At 38.7% G+C, this 21,691-nt stretch overlaps 1 protein-coding gene across 1 annotated transcript in view; it reads left to right on the forward strand.

Annotated features, from left to right (window-relative positions):
• The first annotated feature begins 329 nt into the window (after window positions 1-329).
• The window catches only part of VAV1 (vav guanine nucleotide exchange factor 1), a 57,769-nt gene continuing 36,407 nt past the window's right edge, over window positions 330-21,691 (forward strand). Inside the window, exon 1 of the mRNA XM_026716799.2 lies at window positions 330-645. Coding sequence (XP_026572584.1) covers window positions 442-645 — 204 coding nt within the window. The 5' untranslated portion in view covers window positions 330-441. The remainder of the gene's footprint in view (window positions 646-21,691) is intronic.

Consider the following 21,691-nt stretch of genomic DNA (forward strand, 5'->3'; position numbering starts at 1 on the left):
ATTGAAGGATTTTTCTGAACAAAATAAATTCAACCAAAGTCTGCCTTAGACTTAAGAATCTGCCGGTGACATGTCTCCTCTTCACGTTGTATCCCAGTGGCTGTGAACTCAACACTTTTATGATGCTGCTATGAGAGAAAAGAGACTTTGAACACTAGGGATATATGGGAAAGGGAGATTTTCCTGCAAAAACAACAACAACCCTCCTGCAATGTTCTTCAAGGAGGAAGGGCTGAGCTCATTTTTCTCCTTTTCAGCCCCTCCTTCTCAGGGGTGGGGTGAGGAAGCTCCCCAGCCCCCACCCTGGCCCTTGTCTTTGTGGTCTGATGTCAGTTGCAGAAGAGGAAGCTGGTGGCTTCTCATTGTCTTTCCCAGCTGCAAGGAAGGTAGTGGAAAGCAGCTCTTCCAGCAACCGAAACAGCCACTTGGGGGTGGCAGGAGATGGAACTGTGGAAGCAGTGCGCCCAATGGCTCATCCAGTGCCGGGTATTGCCGCCCAACCACAGGGTGACTTCGGAGGGGGCCCAGGTCTGTGATTTGGCCCAGGCCTTGCGTGATGGTGTCCTCCTCTGCCAGCTTCTCAACAATCTCATGCCTCAAGCCGTCAACCTTCGGGAAATCAATTTGCGCCCCCAAATGTCCCAGGTGAGTGGATGGGGGAAGGGAGAAAAGGTATCTGGATGGCAGAGGCACAGATCCCTCAGTGCTGAGAAAGAGGGGCCAGAGCCAAAGGTTACCAGAAACATATCAAGTTCACAAAGCCAGAGTAGTCACGGCGGCAACTAAGAATGTGGTTGAGTGGAAGTGGGTGAATGTGTGATTGTGTAAACTTGTAATTTTGCCAACATATGCATATAAATGGGGTGAGGTGGAAGTTCCAGGCAGCAAGAAAAGAATTATAGAGTTATACAATCTGATATTGTGCAACCAGAATCAGTGAGCTGTGATACTTCCAGTGGAATGTGAGATAATATAAAGTCCTGGGCATTAAGAGGATCTTGAGATCCACTTGGTTTGCGCTAGTAGCAAAATGGTTAATGTGTATCTAAGGAAGTAATTGCAGTGTGTTCATATATGTGTGGGTGGGGAATATTGGTTTGCTCGTAGCTATGTTTGAAGTAATGATGGGGGTGGAGTTACTAAGGTGCATAGCAGAGAACAGATCTGTAGATTTCACTTTGACTTTGTTGGTAAGATAGGAGGTGAGACTTGCTATTTGAAATGAGAAGGAAAATGTCTGCAAGTGGGAGGCCGTACAAATGGAATGGAAAGAACCTCGTTCAGTATATGTTGTGTGTGTGTGTGTGTTTAGTTTTGCAAAAATTTTGTACAAGAATGTGGCATTTGGCTAGCCTTGGCTGATCCCTGCCCTTACTTCCAAATAAATTGGGTTAAATCTGATTGGTACTTGGACAAGACAATCAGGAAATTCCCCCACAGTGTTTCTAGATTCAAATGTTTAAAAAGAAGCAGTCCTGGAAGAAAGTAATCCAGCAAATTACATGGATGTATCCATGAATCTGGAGTGTGATCTGAGTTCAGCTAAAAGAAAATCACCATTTTAGGGAAGCCAGAATTCTGGGCAGGAGGCAGACAACATACTTTGAGAAAGGATCCATGACATAAGATGAGGACTGCACCTAATTCTGTTTTGATCTGAGAGCCTAAATTGCAAACAATTCTTTTGGAATCCATATATATCCTTGATGATCCAAATGTTTTCTGATATAACATGCAAAGTCTGGAATCATAAAAGCATAATCAGAGTTCTGATCGATTGATTGATTGATTGATTGATTATGTGCTATCAAAATGATGATCACATAGACAATCACTCCACAATGATCGGGCATAGTTTTTTCAGGTCTTCCAACAGTGCACCCAGAGCCCTGCTGGAGTAGTATGCAAGTGTTAGAATGTTAGAGTGCAAGTGTTGCAGACATTCCTTCAACCTTTCCTAGGAACAGAGCTTTCCCCAATGAGCTATTGATGCTATTGAAAACTTAGGTTGATTAACTAAGAAAAAGAGAGTCAGTAATGTGGCACCCATGGGCCCAATGTTGCCAATAACATCCCTATATTACTAAACATGAAATATATTAAAAACAAAAATATTTTTGAAATCTCAAGGGATCATTAATTGAACACCACTTAGAATTGCCTTCAAGTGAAACAGGTTCCCAGTCTTATAAACAATATAAATAAATGAAAATCCATTGTTTTCTCATGAAATCTCACAAGTGAGATTACTAAAATATAATGTACTTGCGAAATTTCAATTTTTCTTTTACTCTGTCTGGCACATCACTATACAGAAAATTAGGAAAATTCTCATTTCTTATAGTATTGTCTGTGAGAGAGAGGGAGAGGAGAGAGAAGAGAGGGAGGGAGAGGAAAGAGAGGAGGAAATAATCTCAGTATTTTTAATTGGCTTACCTTGCTTCCATATAATTTCTCTATGCTGCAGTATCATCAGAAGACACTGCAATAAAGAGTAAAAACTAAGCAGTATTCAATTAGAAAAAAGCAGCGCTCATATACCCAAACAGAAATTATAATACAAAGCTCACATCTGGCATATATACAAACTGACCTTAGTTTAAAATATAAACGCAGAGAGTGAGACTTCCAAAGAGGCAGCTCCTGGTGCTATCATTCAATGCACTGAAATTGGAAGAATGTTTTAATGTACTGATTTGTGTTACTAATTCAAAATTTAGCTAATTTTGAAATCAATCATTTTTTTTGCAACAAAAAGCAGTTGCCAAAAACATATAGTTTTCATCTTCTGCAGAAGTTGAAATGACTATTCAAAATACCAGTTGTTATTTTTAATTTTATTTGTTTATTATTTACCTTAATCAAATTTCAGAATTTTTGACACAAACCAAGGACAGCTCATCACATGAAGAACGGTTACAGGAACTGGGCATGGCTAGTCTAGTGAAGAAAAGGACCAGGGGAGACATGATAGCAGTCTTCCAATATCTGAGGAGCTACCACAGAGAGGAAGGGGACAAGCTATTTTCTAAAACACCTGAAAGCCAGACAAGGAATAATGGATGGAAAGGGAACAAGGAAAGATTCAACCTAGAAATAAGGAGAAATTTTCTGACAGTGAGAACAATCAACCAATGGAACACCTTGCCTTCGGAAGTTGTGGGAGCTTCATTACTGGTGGCTTTCCAGAAAAGATTGGACTGCCATTTGTCAGAAATGGTATAGGGTCTCCTGCTTCGGTGGGGGGTTGGACTAGATGACTTTCCCTCTCCCGACTCTGTTAATCTGTAAACAAAGATCAGATCGTCAGTCAAAGGAAGAGCAGTTGTTCTCTCTTCCAGATTAGCTCTTTGTGTCTGTCTCGGCATAAAAAGAGAGAGAAGCCATAAAAAACATAGGTTTATAAATGCAGGGTGAGCATCTCATCTCCACAAAACCTTAACATGTTGTAAAGGAAGTGGGATGGTTGCATAAGAAAAGACCAAAGTGGTGTAGCTGCTAAGGAGCTGACTAAGTGTGGGACCCACATTCAAGTCCACCCAGAGCTGTGGAAGCTGCATGGGTGATATGAGACCAGCTGCTCTCTATCAGCCCAACATACCTCACAAGGCTGCTTTTGGGGGGGGAGTGTTGTTGTGTGCAGTACCTTGAGATAGGATATACATATAATAAATATGTGTGGAAAACAGCTACTAATTTATGTTTCAGGAGGCTATGTGAAATGAGAACATTCAATAGACTAACCATGGATCAATATATGAATGTAGTCAAAACATTACTTTTTTATGTCCTCTTTTAAATATTATCTATTTGTTATTATTATTAAAATCCTCCTTGTTGAATGCTGCACAAAAAGTATGGGTAAACAGCTACATGAAGCAGGGTCAATTTATTAGGGATGGTATTGGAAAAAACAAGATACGTCTATGGAGATTCTCAGTCATCCAGGTCACGGTGACCCCAAAGGTATTTTTTCAGTCAGCTCTGATGAAGCTACTTGGATGAGAAGTGAACCATCTTCAAGGAAAAATAAAGTCCAGCTGCCTTTTGACATAGCGCCTTTGGGGAAATCTTCATTTTGTTTTGGTGAACTTTGAACTAGATTAAATGACATTTAGAGGCTGTGAAGGATCACCCAAGCATCCAGTCTGAATTAACCTGGTCCCTTGGAAGAATTTTCCTTTGTTCCATTTTGGGTAAACAGCCTAGTGTCTCCAGCATTTCAAGGACTGTGGGATGCTGTATGATGGAGCCATTATTATTTTTTTCCTTAACCATTTAAATCCAAGCTCTACTTTTTATTGTCTCCATCATGTTCCAATCAAAATTTATGACTGCCTGCCTGCCAAATTCAGCTAGTTTGCATGGCTCTGTGTGAAGGGAAACTTGAGGCTTGTTTGGGAGGAAATTTACATATTTGACTTTGGAGGAGCAGGCAATGGCAGCTTAAGGCTCATTGGTTCCCTAAGCACTGACAAATCTTGGTGCCCCCCTTCCTTTGTACATACTGTACAAACAAAGCCAAGCTTAGGCTGCATAAAAGTTTTTGTGGTGCCCCCTTTGGGCCTGGTGCCCTAAGCATGTGCTTCGTTTGCTTAATGGTTAATGCACCACTGGAAGCAGGACAGGAACAGTATTGATACCTCCGAATCAGGGGTCCCCAAACTTGGCAACTTTAAGCTATGCTGTCTGGGGAATTCTGGAAGTTGAAGTCCACAAGTCTTAAAGTTGCCAAGTTTGGAGACCTCTGCTCTGAATGCTGGTGTTGAAGAAGACTCTTGAGAGCACCATGGACAGCCAAGAAAACCAACAAATGGATCATCAAACAGATCACCCAAAGTTCTCACTCAAGGCAAATATGACCAGACTCGAATTATCCTACTTCAGACAGATTATGAGAAGATCAAGCTCTCTAGAGAAGAGAAGGAAAGGTAGAAGGAAAAAGAAGGAGACTGCTGGGAAGGTAGAAGGAAAAAGGAGGAGATGACCAGTAGCAAGGGAGGAGGGGGTCAACGTAGTTACAGAGAAAATGAGTGCACTGTTGGGAGACTTGAAAGAACAGATTAGGGATGAATGTTGTGGAGAAAACAGATCTATGCGACTTGATGGCACATAATCAGTTAATCAATCAATCAGTTAGTTGTGCATATGTACCCTAATTCAGTTCATGGCTTCCACTCTCTTAACTGACTTGAGCTCATGCCTTAACTTAGTTTAGAAAGGAGCAGCTCTTCAACTGAGGGCAAGAGGGTTTGTTAAGGTGGCCAGGGACCATGTTGTTTTTGTGAATATTTCTAAAAGCCTTTTGGGTGAAAGATGATGTAAGAATGTAGAGAATAAAATGAATTTATTTAGGTTAGGATGACTCTTGAGTAAGCTGCCAGCAGATCTCAGGATCAATTTTACCTAGCACCCATATTTGAATTCCTAGTTCTTGCTCATGCACACGAGGTTTCACACAGTGCCATGAAAAAGCCCTCAATTCAAGTGTGTTGGACTAAGAACAACAGTAGGGGACTGTTTGCAGGTGCAGTGGAGATGAGGGTGGGCATTGCATGTATTTTCTTGCCTTAGGATGCAAGACATTCTTCCCTCTACAGGAAGAAAACACGTTTCTGCTTCCACAAAGCCCAGCCGGCTCTGCCTTCTGTTTTTCTTAAATACCTGATTTCTAAACTCAAAAATCAACCCTGTTGGTTACTGCAGTTCTTTTTGATAGTTTTGTTTCAACTTCCACTAATCTGGTACAACATGGATCAGGAAACAGTCTGAGCTGTATTCAGGAATAATTCTTTGGATGAATACAATGGTAATACAAAGAGAACATGGCCATGTCAGCTGGCCCTTCCATCACCTCCATTTCGGCCTGGCCCTATTTGAATCCAGGTGTTGGTGAGAAGATCTCCAGAGGAAAAGTGGCTGCAGGCCTTCTGGTGCCTAGAATATTGATTGTCCTTGGAGTCTGTGATTCAGTCTTATGTGATTCCCACCCACCCCCCATCTGCAGTTTGTCTTCTCCCCAGCATATGAATAATCAGAAGTGCAGAGGGTATGATGCTGAGCTGGTGGGCATGATAAGGACAGGATTAGCTAATGCAGGGGTCTTCAAACTTGACATCTTTAAGACCTGTAGACTTCAACTGCCAGAATTCCTCCTTCAGTCATGCTAGCTCAGAAATTCTGGGAGTTGAAGTCCACAAGTCTTAAACTTGCCACATTTGAAGATCATTGAGCTAATGTGATCTTATTTCCCACTTCCCATAATTGTGCAGGTTACAAAGAATGGAGCAAGAACAAGGGAAGGAACAAGTATAGATGGGGAGTGCAAGCCACGTTTACCTGAGTGATCTATATATACACATTGAAACATAATACTTATTGCAGGGCCAGAAAAGTCCCTCTTTTTGTAAAACATTTGAAGTAGTAAAATAAATAGCCTCTTCTTTAAAATGCCACTTGTGGCAATCTACATTTGGCAAATTGTTTGGCAGAAAGTTGAGAGACAGGTGTAAATTGCATGGCAGCTTGCTTCCTTGAAAGTGGAAGGAGCCCAAAGCAAGTCATACAAAAGTATTTCCTTTCCAGCAGCTTTTTATATCAGTGGATGTGGTGGTTTTTATCAATGAAAGTCATCTGAGGAGAACTAATGAGGAAGAGTGTCCTGGAACTCTTCCTCCTGCCCTTGAGTCAAGAGGTGTCTATATATAGACAGTATAGGCCCCAATAGCCCCCAATAGGTTATCCTGCCATACTTTGGCACCAGAACCATTCAATTTTACTGCTTGCACATAAAAAGGAGTTCTTGAATGAGAACAGTCCTGCAGTTCCAACTCTATGTCGTTCCTCCCTCCTACTGAAATAAGCCCTCCTGTTTGGAAAATCTAAATGTTGTTTCAGACACTCCCAAGTACTCCCTAAGTTGTTCTATACACAGGTGATTCAAAAATACACAATGCATGGGATTTGCCTCAAATAAATATAAATGGATGCTACCTTAATACATATGGGTGGTCAAATGTGGAGGAATGTAGCTGGTGGAGTAATTTACCTTGCAAATTGGTTAGGGAAAAGAAAAAAATATTTCAGAATGTCTTTTTATTATGGATCTATCTCACACACACCACAAACACATGCCTACAGACACACACCTCCATATATGTGTGCACATACTTATACATTACATGTACTTTCACATGCACAAACTCAGAATTGTGTAACCAACTGTGATATCCTGCAGCAACTCCTTTCCGCTTATTCATTTACCTCACCTACCAACAGGAAAAACCAATTGATGCCAATTGATTCTGCCAATTGAGGGAATATTGAGCTGTTAGTAGACTTGCTGTCAATCTTTTTTGAGGTTAATATCCCCATTCTGAACAACAACAACAAATCTCATGGTGCCAGTGAGAGGTCAAGTCCACTGTCAGAGAAGTAGAAAGCCCACTAGCCGGATGAGAGGGGCCAGTTGGAGGCCACCAGATCACCAGTCTCAAAAATCTCCTCTAAGTGGTCTGGAGTGTCCACATGGACGGTTGTCTGCTGGCATAAATGGAACATATCTTGCTGGAACACCTTCTGCCTGCCACAGCACTGGCTGGTAGTAAAATGGAAGTTCTGTCGTGAGGACTTACCTTCAGTAAATGGTGGGTGGGTAAATTTTGTCTCACAGCCACCAGGACATGTGGATGAGACTTCAGCAGGGCTACAACTCTAGAGCTCAGTTGCCTAATTGCAGTAGCATAGTACAAATATTTCTAGATTAGAACATACTCTCTGGTGTCTCTCTAGCTGGCCTCTCATCTATAAGTTATGCTATTCCATTGTAGAATCCAGTTGTGCAAAGATGAAAACTAAATAATCTTTTTAGGCATTTATTACAGGGCAAGGTAAAATACACCCATTAGTTTAACTTGCATTTTCAGGAAAATTATTAAGTCTAACATTTTCACTTCTTCTGATAAGGCTTGCAGAAGACCAGAATCAGCAAATATTTTCTACTGGCATAAGGCCAGTGAAAAACAAGAAGAACTTCATAGGGTTGGAGTAAATCATGGTTTGCAGAAGTACATAAAGGGCCAGCTCTCTCTTTAAAATTAATGAGGGAGACTAATGATGCCTGAGCATGAACAAAAGGGGAAGGAGGAACCTGTGTTTCACTGTAACAATGCTGCTCCTAAGCCTCTCAATGAGGCCTCAGGGGAAGGAATTTACTCTTGTAGGGAAGAGGGAGAAAGGGACAGTTGTGTAAGTTATTTCTTATGCTGATAAAAGGAAAAGCAGTTATCAAAACAATGCTCAGATGCAGGTTGCCATCCCCATTCATAAAATTGGAATGTTTCCCTGTTCTACGGGAGGGGGAGGAAGAAGCCGAAATTGACAAGGGTTTTGCAGCCATAGGTTGCCCATATATTTCTCTCATCGGAAAGGAGGACGCTTGGCTGGAAATTTTAAATTGTGATTCTAACATTTCTTCTTCTTTTTTTAAATTTTATTGGTTTTTAAAAACAAACATAAACAAACATAAAAACATCAAGCTATCTTCCATAGGGGTACATACAGTGTGCCGGTTGGTTTACAAATTGTTTTGTGCTTCCATTTCATAGTCTTCAATTACAATTACATTGCATATGATCTCATATTGTCAATCAAAAATTAAATAACTTGGTATCATTATTAATCAATCATTTGACTATACTTTTATTCATTCATGTTTTACAAGATAATCATAATTTACTTAGTTTGTTTTATAACAGTTCATATTATCACCCCAAATCTATCCTGAAATCATTTTGTAGATATAATAAGAAAGAAGTACATCTTTATATATTTATTATTTTCTAAAAGTCTACATATTTCATTACTGTATTTTATTGTCTAACCATTGATAGAAAAGATCCGAAATTTTATAAAATTGTTTATCCTCTTGTTCTCTAATTTCCAACATTTTTCGGATTTGTTCTTGAACATTCTTGCTATTCTTGTCAGGGGGAAACGCCACCTGTAAAACATCTTATACAAATTTTCTTTATATGCTGTTGACATTGTCATTTTATAATTTTGAGACCACAATTTTTACCATTTCTCTAAATCAATCCCATATCCAAAATTCTTCCCCCAAGCAATCATAGTTTCTTTAACTTGTTCTTCTAGTTTAATTTCTAATAAATATCCATACAATTTTTTAATCACCTTTTCATCAGTACCTGTCAAAATCTTATTTAAGTCAGTCAGTTTTTCATAGAAACCTTCTGTTTTAGGTGATTCTAATATTTCTTCTAATACATCCTGTTAATCAGAGCTCTTGGGTTCTTCATGTTTGAATTACCCAATTCCTCCACTCTAGAGTGCCTGGGGACAGGTATGACTGCAGTGAGTTGTAGAAAAGAGGAAAGGACTTGTAGGGAACAAGATACTCACCCACTGATGCTGCTTCAGGCAGCACCATAGGAACCTGTTCCAGATTGATGATGCAAGTCTTCTTTAAAAGGGACGATGGTCATTTCCATGATATGGTTGAGCCCAAGTTGAACTGAAACGTGGGCAGCTACAACTAATTGTTAATTTCCTTCCAGGATTCTAGGGATGCATTGAAATTGGGCCAGGGCATTCTGAGACATTGTATAGAAATTAAAGTGACAGAGGGCAGGGCTATGTCAGCAAGAGGATTGTTGCTGACAAAGTGGTTGTGTAATGCTGGAGAGTAGACAACTCGAAAAGGTGCCAGCCCAATGCATCAAATACCTTGAGCTAGCATAGCTAGCATAGCAGTTGGGAAAAGCGGTTTTGTTTGCAAACACTTGCTGCAATTCAAAGCACTACTTAAGTATGTTCCAAACTCTGAGAAGCTTCCAGGAAAACATATGTTTATTCTGGAAAGATAGAAAAAAAGTGATAGGGGAAATCCAGGAGGCATATCCAAGAGAGATGTAATCTGATCATCCCAAAACATTTCTGGATAATTAAATTCCTCCCTTGAATCAAATACTGGGAATTCCATTCTTGGCCAGATTCAGCTGCATGTTGTGAACAGCAGTTCATGGAGTCATGGAATCATAGGAGTGGAATCCTGAAACCATCCCAGAGAAATGGCAGTCCAACCTTTTTTTGAAACCTTCAGTGATGGAATATCCACAATCCCAGGTGACAGGTTATTCCACTGCCTAATTACTCTCATGCTTAGGAAATTTCTCATTGTGAGTTTGTATTTCTTCTCTGTAAAGCATCTACCCAGGGATTTTTGTCCTACCCTTAGGCCACGGCTGTCAAACTCATGGTGTCATGTTGCCATCACATGACATTTTGCAACATTTTTCCCCTTTGCAGAGCTGGGGTGAGTGTGGCCTGCACAAGACACATCTGGCCAGTGGGCCACCAGTTTGACACCCCTGCTTAGGCACTAAGTATTAATCAGTGGGATGCTTGCCTTCAGAAGTTGTGGGTGCTCCATCACTGGAGATTTTTAAGAAAAGATTGGGCAGCCATTTGTCCAGAATGGTATAGGCATAGGGTCTCCTGCTGGGGTGGGAGGTTAGATTAGAACATCTCTTCCAACTTTGTGATTCTGTTATTTGATACTGCTGTATGAAAGTCAAGCATACACAAGCAACATTCATATTACATAATATTACGCATAATACAATCAATATGCATCCAGGTTCAGCATAAACAAGTAAATCAAATATTTATTTTGGGATTATTCTGCAGAATGCGCTCATGATCTACTGCAATGTTTCAAGGCATACTAGGGTGTCCTTATATACCCTATATATCCACAAAGGCTTTGCGGGGTATCCTGAGAGGGAATTCTGGATCATTTTAGAGGTGCAAAATTTCCCTGGCCTGAAAACCCAGAATTACTCTCAACCAGTATATCCTAGAAAGATTCCTTTCTTTTCTCTATGAAACCTCATCAAAGAAGTGGAATAGGAAAACTAAGAATTTCTTTAAAAATGATTATGAGTATAAAGTCCAAACTGTTGTGATCCACCAGCAGCCTGCAGAGACGGCAGCAGAGTTGGACAGTGGGGAGGAACATGGGCCAGTCCAGAAATCTGGGGAGGACTCAGACAAGGGTCCTACATCCAATACAGAGATGGGGCCAGGGCCATCTGGGAATTATGTGCTGACTCCGGAGCCTCCAGAATCTGACAGCAGCAAGGCAGAGGAACAAGGGGAGTTTCATGCCCCTGTTGGAATCTGAGGCTGAGGAGGAGGCTCTGTTGGCTGTGGAAGAAACTGGGGAAGGGCACAGTCTGGCTGGGCAGAGAAGGGGAGAGGTAGAGCAAGATCCAGGCCCACCCCCTCTTCATTCTAGGGCACACAGGGAAGAACAGAGAAAGGAGCAATGTGAGTTGCGTGCTTACAGGGAGGAAAGGGCCCTGATTCCCTTCATTAGCTGCAGCTGGAAACACAGTGTATAAAAAAGGAAGCTGTGCACAGCAAGCTGTTGGGAGCAAATGTGAATTTATCTTGTATCATCATGGCTTATCTGTGTTCCTGGTGTCTTCCCAATTGTGTGAGTTTTGCTGTGCTTTCAATTCTGAAATTCCTTCTCCTACCCTGTCAAGCTAATTACTTCAGCTTGGTTTGTTTGGATTTTTAGTTACAGTCTGTATGTACCTTGTTTTGGACTGAATTTTCTTCAGTTAAAGGCTGTTCCACTCAAACCCGGGGACCAGTTTTGGCTTACAGGGTGCTTAGATCTGGTCCACAGGACCACCCTGGAAACAGTGAAGGACCAGCTTGCAGTGCTTCTGCCAGCAAAAATGGACCTTGGGAGGTCTGCATGTGGGCCCCCCAAGCTCCATTTTCACTGGCAGATGGTTGCAGGAGGCCATCACATCCAAAAATGGAGCTTGGGAGCCTGTTTTTGCTGGCAGAGCTCTCAGGCCACCAGAGACGCCCCCAACACAAGTGATGTTGAGCTGGCCACACCCTCCATAGCCACACCCACCGGGCCCCCCCAAAGTCAAGCACAACCCTGATGCGGCCCTCAATGAAATTGAGTTTGACACCCCTGCTATAAATGGACAGAACATAGTCAAGTACAGAAAGCCTTAGAAGGAAAAATAAAGCAGCATTGACTAAGGACAAATTGCTAGCATTTGAGAGAAAAGCTCAGATTAAGTTGTTTTTTTTTTAAAGTCACTTGGCTGTTTGATGAGGAAAGGAGCATAATTGTGTCTTCTTATTTGCAGAAGGTCACACTTGCATTTCTCAGGGTCTCCAGTGTCTTCAGATCATTCAGATGTCATTCAGATATAGCTAAGTAACATGATACCCACTGACAGTTGATATATCCATAGAAAACTCCCCTGGTAGGAGTGCCAGCCCCATCTGACTTTTTAAAAGTTACCTTCAAATATAGTTTTAATTCAAAGAAAATGAAGGAAAACTGGCATCCTGTGAAAAATAATGCCAATGGACAGCAACCCTCTTTTCTCCTCCTCTGGGAACACCTTCTCTTTTACCTGGGCCCCTTGGGCTTGCTTAGGAAGTAATAATAGCTGGTGATTTGAACGTAAGGCTCAACTTAGTGCCTAGCCAAAGACAAAGCTAAGCTAGAATAAGAAGCAAAAACCTGGATTAATAGAAAAACAGGGATGAGATATGCCGTTTGCCTTCTTTGTGGATGTCTGGACACATATCGTATGGTAAAATATTGGCCATGATAGCCATCTTACAAGAGCAAACAAATCAGTTCTTATAATTTCCAGGAACTGCCCCCAAGGAGTTTTTCAAGAGATCTAATCTCCTCTGTGGCTTTCATTGGTTTCCCCAATGACAGTAATTCTCCCTACCTGCTACTGGTTGAAGAAGAAAAGAATTCAGAGACCATATTACCACCTGTTTTATTTTTCCTATCAGGGGATTTTATTTGGAGCACTAGTACAATGTCATATGTAGTTTATTTGTTGGCCGTCAATTAAAATAGACAATACTGGACTGGACAGCCCAACAAACTGGCCCACTGTATGATATTTTATGCAATTTACATAATTCTTTAAGTCAGTTATCAATTTCTGATTATACCATGGGTCTTTGGGGCTGTTGGGGAAATTTAAATCTAAGGATTTCTTTTCCCAATGTTTTTATTTTGGGTGATTCCTTTAGAAGCTGATAGTATTGTCTTGTTGAAGGATAAAGAAGGGAAATATTATTCATTCACCTTGCTCTCAAAACCTAAAGTGGGTTGCACTTTACCATAATATGTTATATTGGTTTTCATGCAGTTGTTGTGCATTAGGGATAATTTTTGCCTTAACCAGCTCACATGAATCAGGCTCTGGGGATTACCTAACAAACCATGGTTACAGCATAATTCAGAAACTCAACCAACCTAACAAGTGGCTGAGATTAGTTCAGAAATTGATCTAGATCTTTCCTAGCTGCTCATATGATATTCAGACATGCTCTGGAAATACCCAGAAGTTAGTTAGACATTAAAGTGTTAAGTGAGTTTGCCCAGAGACTGAGAATGGCATGTTTGCTTCTAATTTCCTTTTTCCCATCAACCTAGCAGCAACACTCTTGGTTTTAACCATGTTTGACAGCTGTAGCAAAATGAATGTGATTAGAAACTGAAACCAGCACATAGTTAAAGGGCAAACCAAAGGTTTCAATATCTTCTGAAGCATTATCAAGGATTCTGGAATTAGCAGCAAATTATTAAAACACAGCTCTTCTGGTATTAAACAAAATCCCCACTTCCATCCTCTGACTAAAATATATTTGTAGATTGCAAAGATTTTCAACCTCTTGTATGGGAAAAAATTAATTCAGTGGGATTTAACTTCCCCAAAAAGAATTGCAGCTCTACTTTACTAATCTGAACCAGTCACCCAGTTACTGGTTTTGTGTGATGCACAGAAAGAAAGAAAAAAAACAGGCAGCTCTGATTGCACTGTTATGGCCTCTCTCCTTTTGCCCAAAATCTTCTCTTAGGGCCTTGCTTGAATATTTGCTCAATGTTGCACCTGTAGTAAACTGAAATATTCTTCATATGTAGATGAACGTGACCCTGTCCCTTGGTGTGCCCTTGTACAATCTATGAATGATTCTCATCTTAACAGAAAGTCTCTCTTCTAATACTGTCGATACCTAAAAACTGCATTTGCTTACTTTTTATTTGGGTAGGAATAGTGGTTTTGGGGTTACTTTATATTTGGTTGAAATCCCAGATGTACTGCTTCTGGCTAATAACCAAAAATAATCTAGTTTGGCCTGTTCTTTCTCACAGTGTAAGAGCATATTTTGCCATATGTGTGGGGTTCTCATTTGGCCTCTCTGTACACTAGAGGCAGATTTATGGCTGCAGGGAGAAATAGTCAGAGGTGAAGTCAAAGCTCCAAGAAACTTAAACAGACAATACTAGTTTAGTAAAATGCAAATAAATGCAAAGTTTAATACTTCTTCCAAGCTCAGTTTGATATGCTTGGACTTTTCACATAATTTCTTTAGAACAATTCTGCAATGTAGCTAAGGCAAGGAGAATGATTTGTATACGGTGATGATTTGAATGATTTGTATATGGATTCAGGCTTCTGGGCCCTATCTGACAAGCTAATGACTACCCTAATTAGCTGCAAGCATGAAAAATATGTCCGATTAATTATTACTGTCAGTAACCAGTGACAATAAAATAGTTTGCTTTTTAACTGTCATAGAGTGACAAAAATCAATAGTTCTGATTCAGCAAATCTTGCTAGCGCTTCCTTTTGAAGTATGTTCTTGTTGAGGATCATGAATGGAGTCCTGTGAAGCCAAATTTCATTTTCTTACCGATTTCAAAGTATGGGGGTGGGGAGACAGATTTTTAAAGTTAAAATTTTGATGTTATGGATAATAACCATCACATCCACTCCCATTTAGGATTGCTTTCTAATACTAAATCTATAATACTAAAAAGTAGCTGGCAAATTATTGAGCAAATTGTTTGCATGTTTATATAATTTGATAACAAGATTTCTTATCCTTTCATAAGATTCAAAGCAAAATGGAAATGAATTTCATATTTTCTCAAATACTTTGCCCTCTTTCCAAATTGATACATAGAAACATAAGCATTTAGCCATGTATGGCATTTAATCTTATTTCATGACTCAGATTTGCAAGGTATGATAACAGAGGAACACATTAGATGTAAGCTTTGCAGTTGCTTGCTCAGGTCCCAAAAATTGTGGATCTAAGGGGTCTTCTAGGGTCACCAGAATATTCCATTTCTACAAAATGAACGTATTTTTCTGGCTACATCAACTTCATCCAATGGGCAGCCCAGAATTTGTCCTCTGTCATAAAAAAATCTCCTCAGAAACAGGCTCAGGCCCATTATAATCTCATAGCCTTTCTCACTTTCTACAGGGGCAATTGCTTTATGAGGTCATTTCACTCAAATGTATTTCTTTCCCACCTACCGCTTCAGAAAATCATTCACTTACCTATCCACCCAATCTCCAAAAGGTTGTTTTTACAGGACATAAATAGATGTGTGGAGAAAGTACTAGCAAGTGTTTTTTTTTGTCTTTCTATGGGAGGCAGTCATTTTCTTTTTATTTGAAATAATTTTTATTGAAAGATAAATCTTTACAAAGATTCTAAAAACTACAGAATCAGAGAAGAAGAAATAAAAAAATGTTATAAAAGGGTTAAAGAAAAAGTGGAAAATAACAAAAAAGCAAGAAAAAGAAAACTATCTAAAGAAGCAACTTTTAAACTTCTTTGCAGCAATTACACAGATAACAATTATCACCTCTACCCTCCCATACTGGATAACATACTTTCCTTTTTCATATAAACAAAGCTTTTAATCAATAAATCCTAAAACCTGAAGTTCATTTTTACCTATTTTTCAGCAAAAAGTCTATAAAAGTTTTCCAGTCTTTTTAAATGTAGAGAAGCTCCTCCTTAACCAAAAAAGTCAGTTTAGCCATTTTTTTCAAACTCAGCCATCTTCACAATTCATTTCTCCATAATTGGTCTTTTTGTAGTCTTCCTTCTTTGCATGCATAATATCTTCAATATACAGTAGTTGTTCTCCATGAGCCAAGAGACACTCATTTTCAAGAACTAATCATATGCAATGATGAAACAGCTGGATAATAATTTTGGAGCTCAACAATCATTGACTGAATAGTTTATTCTGCAAACATCAGCATCCACTATCCATTGAATAAGAAACACAACATGAATCACAACATTAATGAGGCAGTATAGATATCCCAAAAATTATATTTTCATTTACAAAGCTTAGATAATATACATTTAGAGACATCTAGATAATTGATTATTCAATAACAATTCAAAGCAAGATTTCTGGATCTGGATCTGAACAATTTCTCCATTGTCTGTTAGCCCAAGCATTCCAATAAGCACTTTGGAAGGCTAATATGCATGTGATTGGCTCTGAATCAGAACATGATATAAATAATATATTCTATCTGCAATAATGTATAGAATAACTTAATGAGCAATAATTATTGAATCATTTGTTGTATTCTTATTAAACTAACAAAAGTCAATATGTGTACAACTTTGGCCCTAAAGAAACTCAAAAGTTTGTATCAGCAGCATTGGGAAAATTCTACATTTTGCAGAAACACAACAAATGCTTAAGAACTCCTTCTCCCAAAAGAAAGATTTACAAGGACTATTGGAAATGAAAAATAGAATAGGAGGAATGAGGAAAGGTGTGGCTGGAAGCGTGCTACATTATCTAATGTTTTCTCTACAGTTCTTTGTATCACAGGGTGTTTATTTTCAGAATATGAGAATGTCATCTTAATGCCATTAAAAATTCATAAAGCACAGAAGTCAAAATCATCAGGCTTGTGGAATTCCAAAGTTTGTAGTAATCTTTAAAAAGCAAAAAAAAAAAAAAGTGGGGAGAGGGCGTAGAACTGCTAAGGAAAGGTCTTAGCATCTTTGGTGAGACAGGATGTACAGATAGTGTTGGTAGAACCTCACAAAGAAGAAGATGAGCTGCCCTTTTGTTCTTTTTCTGCCTTGTGTTGCTGCTGCTGGAAGCTTTTTCATACACTATATAGGCCAGCAGGGATTAGCACATCAGAGATCATGATTTATGAATAGGATACAGTATGTGCACAGAATCCCCCAAAAGAGATGGAATTAAGAAATGTATGGTCAGGAGATCACAGTGCAGTAGCCTTCTTTGATATATCTTCTATAGCAGTGGTGGCTAACCTTTTTTGTCTCCCGTGCCGAAAAATGTGTGCGTCCTCGTGCTCGCTCGCTCACATGCCAGCATCCAGAAGGCAAGGCGTGCAGGGGGGGCACACCTCTGCACATGCATGTGTGACTCCCCCCGTACACCCTACCCATCTCTGAGCATGCGCGCACATCTCCCACACACACAACATCCCCCGTGCATGCAACGCCAGATACCCGACAATGAACTGTCGGGCAGGCAGCATGCACATATGTGCAGTGGGGCTCTTCTGGGCAACCTCTCACATGCCAGCAGAAGTGGCTCTGCGTGTCACTTCCTGCATGTGTGCCATAGGTTTGCTATCACCGTTCTATAGCATTCAACATTCTGCTTGGAAAGTGCCTAACATTCAGTCCAGCATAGTTTTCTTCCTACCTCAAAATAGCTTCTGTGAAAATGGAAGTGCTTGTATATAGTGTAGTGCAGTAAGAAGTTGGACCAGATTTGTTGTTTTGATGGCTAGGAAAGCAAAGAATGAATGGAAGTAGGAATCTTTAATTCCTTTCTTGTTCCAGGCTGTCACTACACCTTGGTTGTTTAGGGTACATTGACTGGAACAATGGAAAAAACTGGAACTCTCCAATCTGCTCTCAACCACCAAATGTTATGAAATATGAATCAGTCTTATAGCATAATTAAGAAATTTGGATGGTTCCCAGCACCAGATATGATTCTCAGAAGTTTTCTGAAATAAACAAATATGCTGAAGAAATATAACTGTTTCCTCCCATCTACCGTGTATAAGGAAGTCAGTTGTGCGTATGAGAGAATGGCTTCCGTTCAATTAGCTTCCTATATGGACTTCCTCTGTTCCTCTCTGTCATAATAATGGGCATTTTGCCTTTGTGCTCATTTCCTAGTAACAGCAAAAGCAAATGGATAATCTGGACACAGTCAGGTTAAGGAAGATTATACTATTTTGTCACACTACCCAAATTTTTGTAAAGTATTTTGACAACAAATTAAAATACATTCATTTATTACATTTACATCCTGCATATTTTCAAATTAAAATAATATACATGGTTCTTACCTTACATTTATGTAAGGTAAGAACCTTGTAAGATCAACCACATGAGATCAATTATGTTAGCAGATAGCAATTGGCTAAAGATTAGTAGGAGACATCATGGCTGAATAGAAACTGTAGCCTGTGTCTTCCTAATCCTATTTTAACCATGATGTCATTTCTTTGCCTATATCTATTCAGGCAACACTTTTATACAACCTAATTGCGCCATTAGGAGTATAGTCTTAGATCAATTCTGTCTACAAGAAATGAAAAAGGACCTGAGAAGGAAATGCCATCAAAGTTCTTTTCCTTCCCATTTGAGTGAATGTGTTAGATTTTGCTAGAATTTCTCTAATTAATAGGTTGGGTTGAGCTAAACAATTGTGCCACTAGCTCCAATAGCCTCTTTTGTATTTATAAATTCAAACATTTTAGAGTTACATACATCACTTTAAAAAGTAATATGCCATAATTTTAGGTGCATGTATCTGGTTTAAATAGGCATCAGATTAAAAAATAAAACATAAAAACTATTAGAGTATCCCAAAATTGGAAAACTATATTTTTCATTAGCACAGCAAAAGAAATGGGGGGTTATATATTAAAGAAACAATAAAGGCTAGACAAATTTTTGCAGATGAAGATGGAAGAATGTTGGTGGTGGAGATAACAATCAACAAAAAACAATATATGCACCTAGTAACAACCAAGATGAGTTTTATTGTAAACTTTATAAGAAAATTATAGAATTGGAATATGAAAATATTTGTATGGTAGGAGATTTTAATGCAATTGTAGATATAGAACTTGACTATAAGAGCAGTAAAACAGGTTAAAAAGTTTTTTTTAAATGTTCCCTAAATCCTTCTTTAAAATGGCAGAAGAAATAGGAATTCAAGATGTATGGAGAGAAGCGCACCCCCAGAAAAATCAGTATTCATTCTATTCAAATAGGCATAAATCCTGGTCTAGAATAGATATGGCATGGATGTCTTCAGAATTGAAAACATGTTTATTTAGTTTGTTTATTTATTTATTTTGTCAAAAGCTTACAATACAATAGAAATAAGAATAAACATGTTTAAATTTAAGAAATAGGAACTAATAATTGAGGATAATAGGACAGGGACAGTAGGCACAATTGTGCATTTATACATGCCTCTTACAGACCTCTTAGGAATGGGGTGAGGTCAATAGAGGTTAGTCTGAGGGTGAAGGAGTGGGGATTTGAGCAGAATCAGGTAGTGAGTTCCAGACATTGACCACTCTGTTGCTGAAATTGTACTTCCTGCAATCAAGTTTGGAGTGGTTTACATTAAGTTTATATCTTTCTGCAATCAAGTTTGGAATGGTTTACATTAAGTTTATATCTGTTGTGTGCTCTTGTGTTGTGGTTAAAGCTGAAATATTTATTAACTGGTAAGATGTTGTAACGTATGATTTTATGTACTATGCTTAAGTCCAATCTTAGCTGGCGTAGTTCAAGGTTGTCTAAGCCTAAAAACTCAAGTCTGGTGGTGTAAGGTATTCTGTTGTGAACAGGGGAATGTAGTACTCTTCTGGTAAAATACTTCTGGAGTCGCTCAATTGTATCTATGTCTGATATACAGTGTGGATTCCAGACAGCAGAGCTGAATTCAAGTATTGGTCTAGCAAAGGTTTTGAATGCCCTAGTTTGCAAATCAGTATTATCAGAGGAGAATCTTCATAAAATTAGATTTACAACTCTTAAAGCCTTTTTGGCAATACGGTTGCAGTGAGCTTTGGCACTTAGGTCGTTCGATATGAGAACTCCAAGGTCCTTGACAGAGGGTCATCAACAAGGTCATATCCGCCTGGCTTGTATTTGGTATATAGATTTTTTTTTTTACTAATGTGCAGGACAGAGCATTTGTTGGTCGAGATTTGGAGTTGCCAACTGTTAGTGGTATTCAGCAGGTTCTGACCAGTTCTGGAGAAGCGTTAGCAGAAGTTTTGAGTAGTTCAGAGAACCAGCAAATACCACCTCTGACTGGAGATTTTACAGTATCCTTCCCCTGCCACACCCACCAAGCCACACCCACAGAACCAGTAGTAAAAAAATTTGAATCCCACCACTGTGTTAGACTATTCAGACACATAATCAAGATCTTTTTGAAGGACAGTAGCATTGACGGTGGTGTTGAATAGTTTTACATCATCATTGTACGAGAGATAGAAATAGAACCTAATATATGGGCAGATCACAATCCAATAAAAGTTATATGGAAAGAACAAAAAATAAAATTGAGATGGATGTTGAATCAAACAATATTGCAAGATAAAGAATTTATACAACATATGGAAAAAGAATTGGACTTTTTTTTCAAAGAGAACAGGAAAGGAGAGATTTCACTGCAAACTGTATGGGATACTGTTAAAGCATATATTCGGGGATTAGTTATAAACTTACATGGGGAAGAAAATCAAGAAGAAGAAACAAAAGAAAATGCTAGAGGAAGAATACAAAAGACTAGAAACAGAATTACAGAAAGAACCACAAAAAAGAAACTAAAAAATCAAATGGATTTAATAAAACACAAAGTGAATCTATTGGAAAAAGACGAAGTGGCACAAAAAATTAAAAATACAAAACAAAACCTTTTTTGAAAATGCCAGGAAGTTGGTTGACATATAAACTGAAAAAGGAGAGAGGGAAAGATGATACATTGACTAATAGATGAGAAAGGGATGTTTTATTACCAAAATAAAAAATAGAAAAAATAAAAGAGTACTATGGGAAATTATATGATCAGGAGAAAATTCCAGAAAACAAAATACAACAATATTTGGAATAATCCAAACTCCGTAAAGTACCTGAAACAGTTAAAGTCATTTGAATGAAAGAATAATTATGATGGAATTGACAGAAGCAATTAAGAGACAAAAGAGCAATAAAACACCAGGGTCTGATGGGTTACTGACAGAATTTTATAAAGAGTAACAAGATATATTAGGCATAGTGATGTTGGATATTTATATTGAAGTTCTGCTAGAAGCAAAAATACACCTGATTCATATTACCATATGTGGTGGACAGGTCCACAAGTTAAAAAATATTGGACAAAAATACATACCTGGTTGGAAAAAATGATAAAACAGCATATAGACACGAAACCAGAAATATTTTTATTGGGCATTCTACCAGAAAAATATGATAAAGAGACTGTATACTTCATTTTACATGTACTACTCTCCAATAAACAATTTGGTTTCAGGAAAAAACTATCCTGTAATCTGCAACTCTTACACTGCAAAAACATAAGGACTACACAACTCGATCAGGGCAAAACAATTGACGCAATCTACATAGACTTCCATAAAGCCTTTGATTCAGTGGTACACGACAAACTACTCCTAAAACTAAAATCTTATGGTATCTCTGGACACCGGCATAATTGGATAGAAGCATTCCTGTCAAACAGACAATAAAT

This window comes from Pseudonaja textilis, chromosome 2 (genome assembly GCF_049901715.1).
Source record: "Pseudonaja textilis isolate UNSWEBS1 chromosome 2, rPseTex1.2, whole genome shotgun sequence".
Lineage (NCBI taxonomy): Eukaryota > Metazoa > Chordata > Lepidosauria > Squamata > Elapidae > Pseudonaja > Pseudonaja textilis.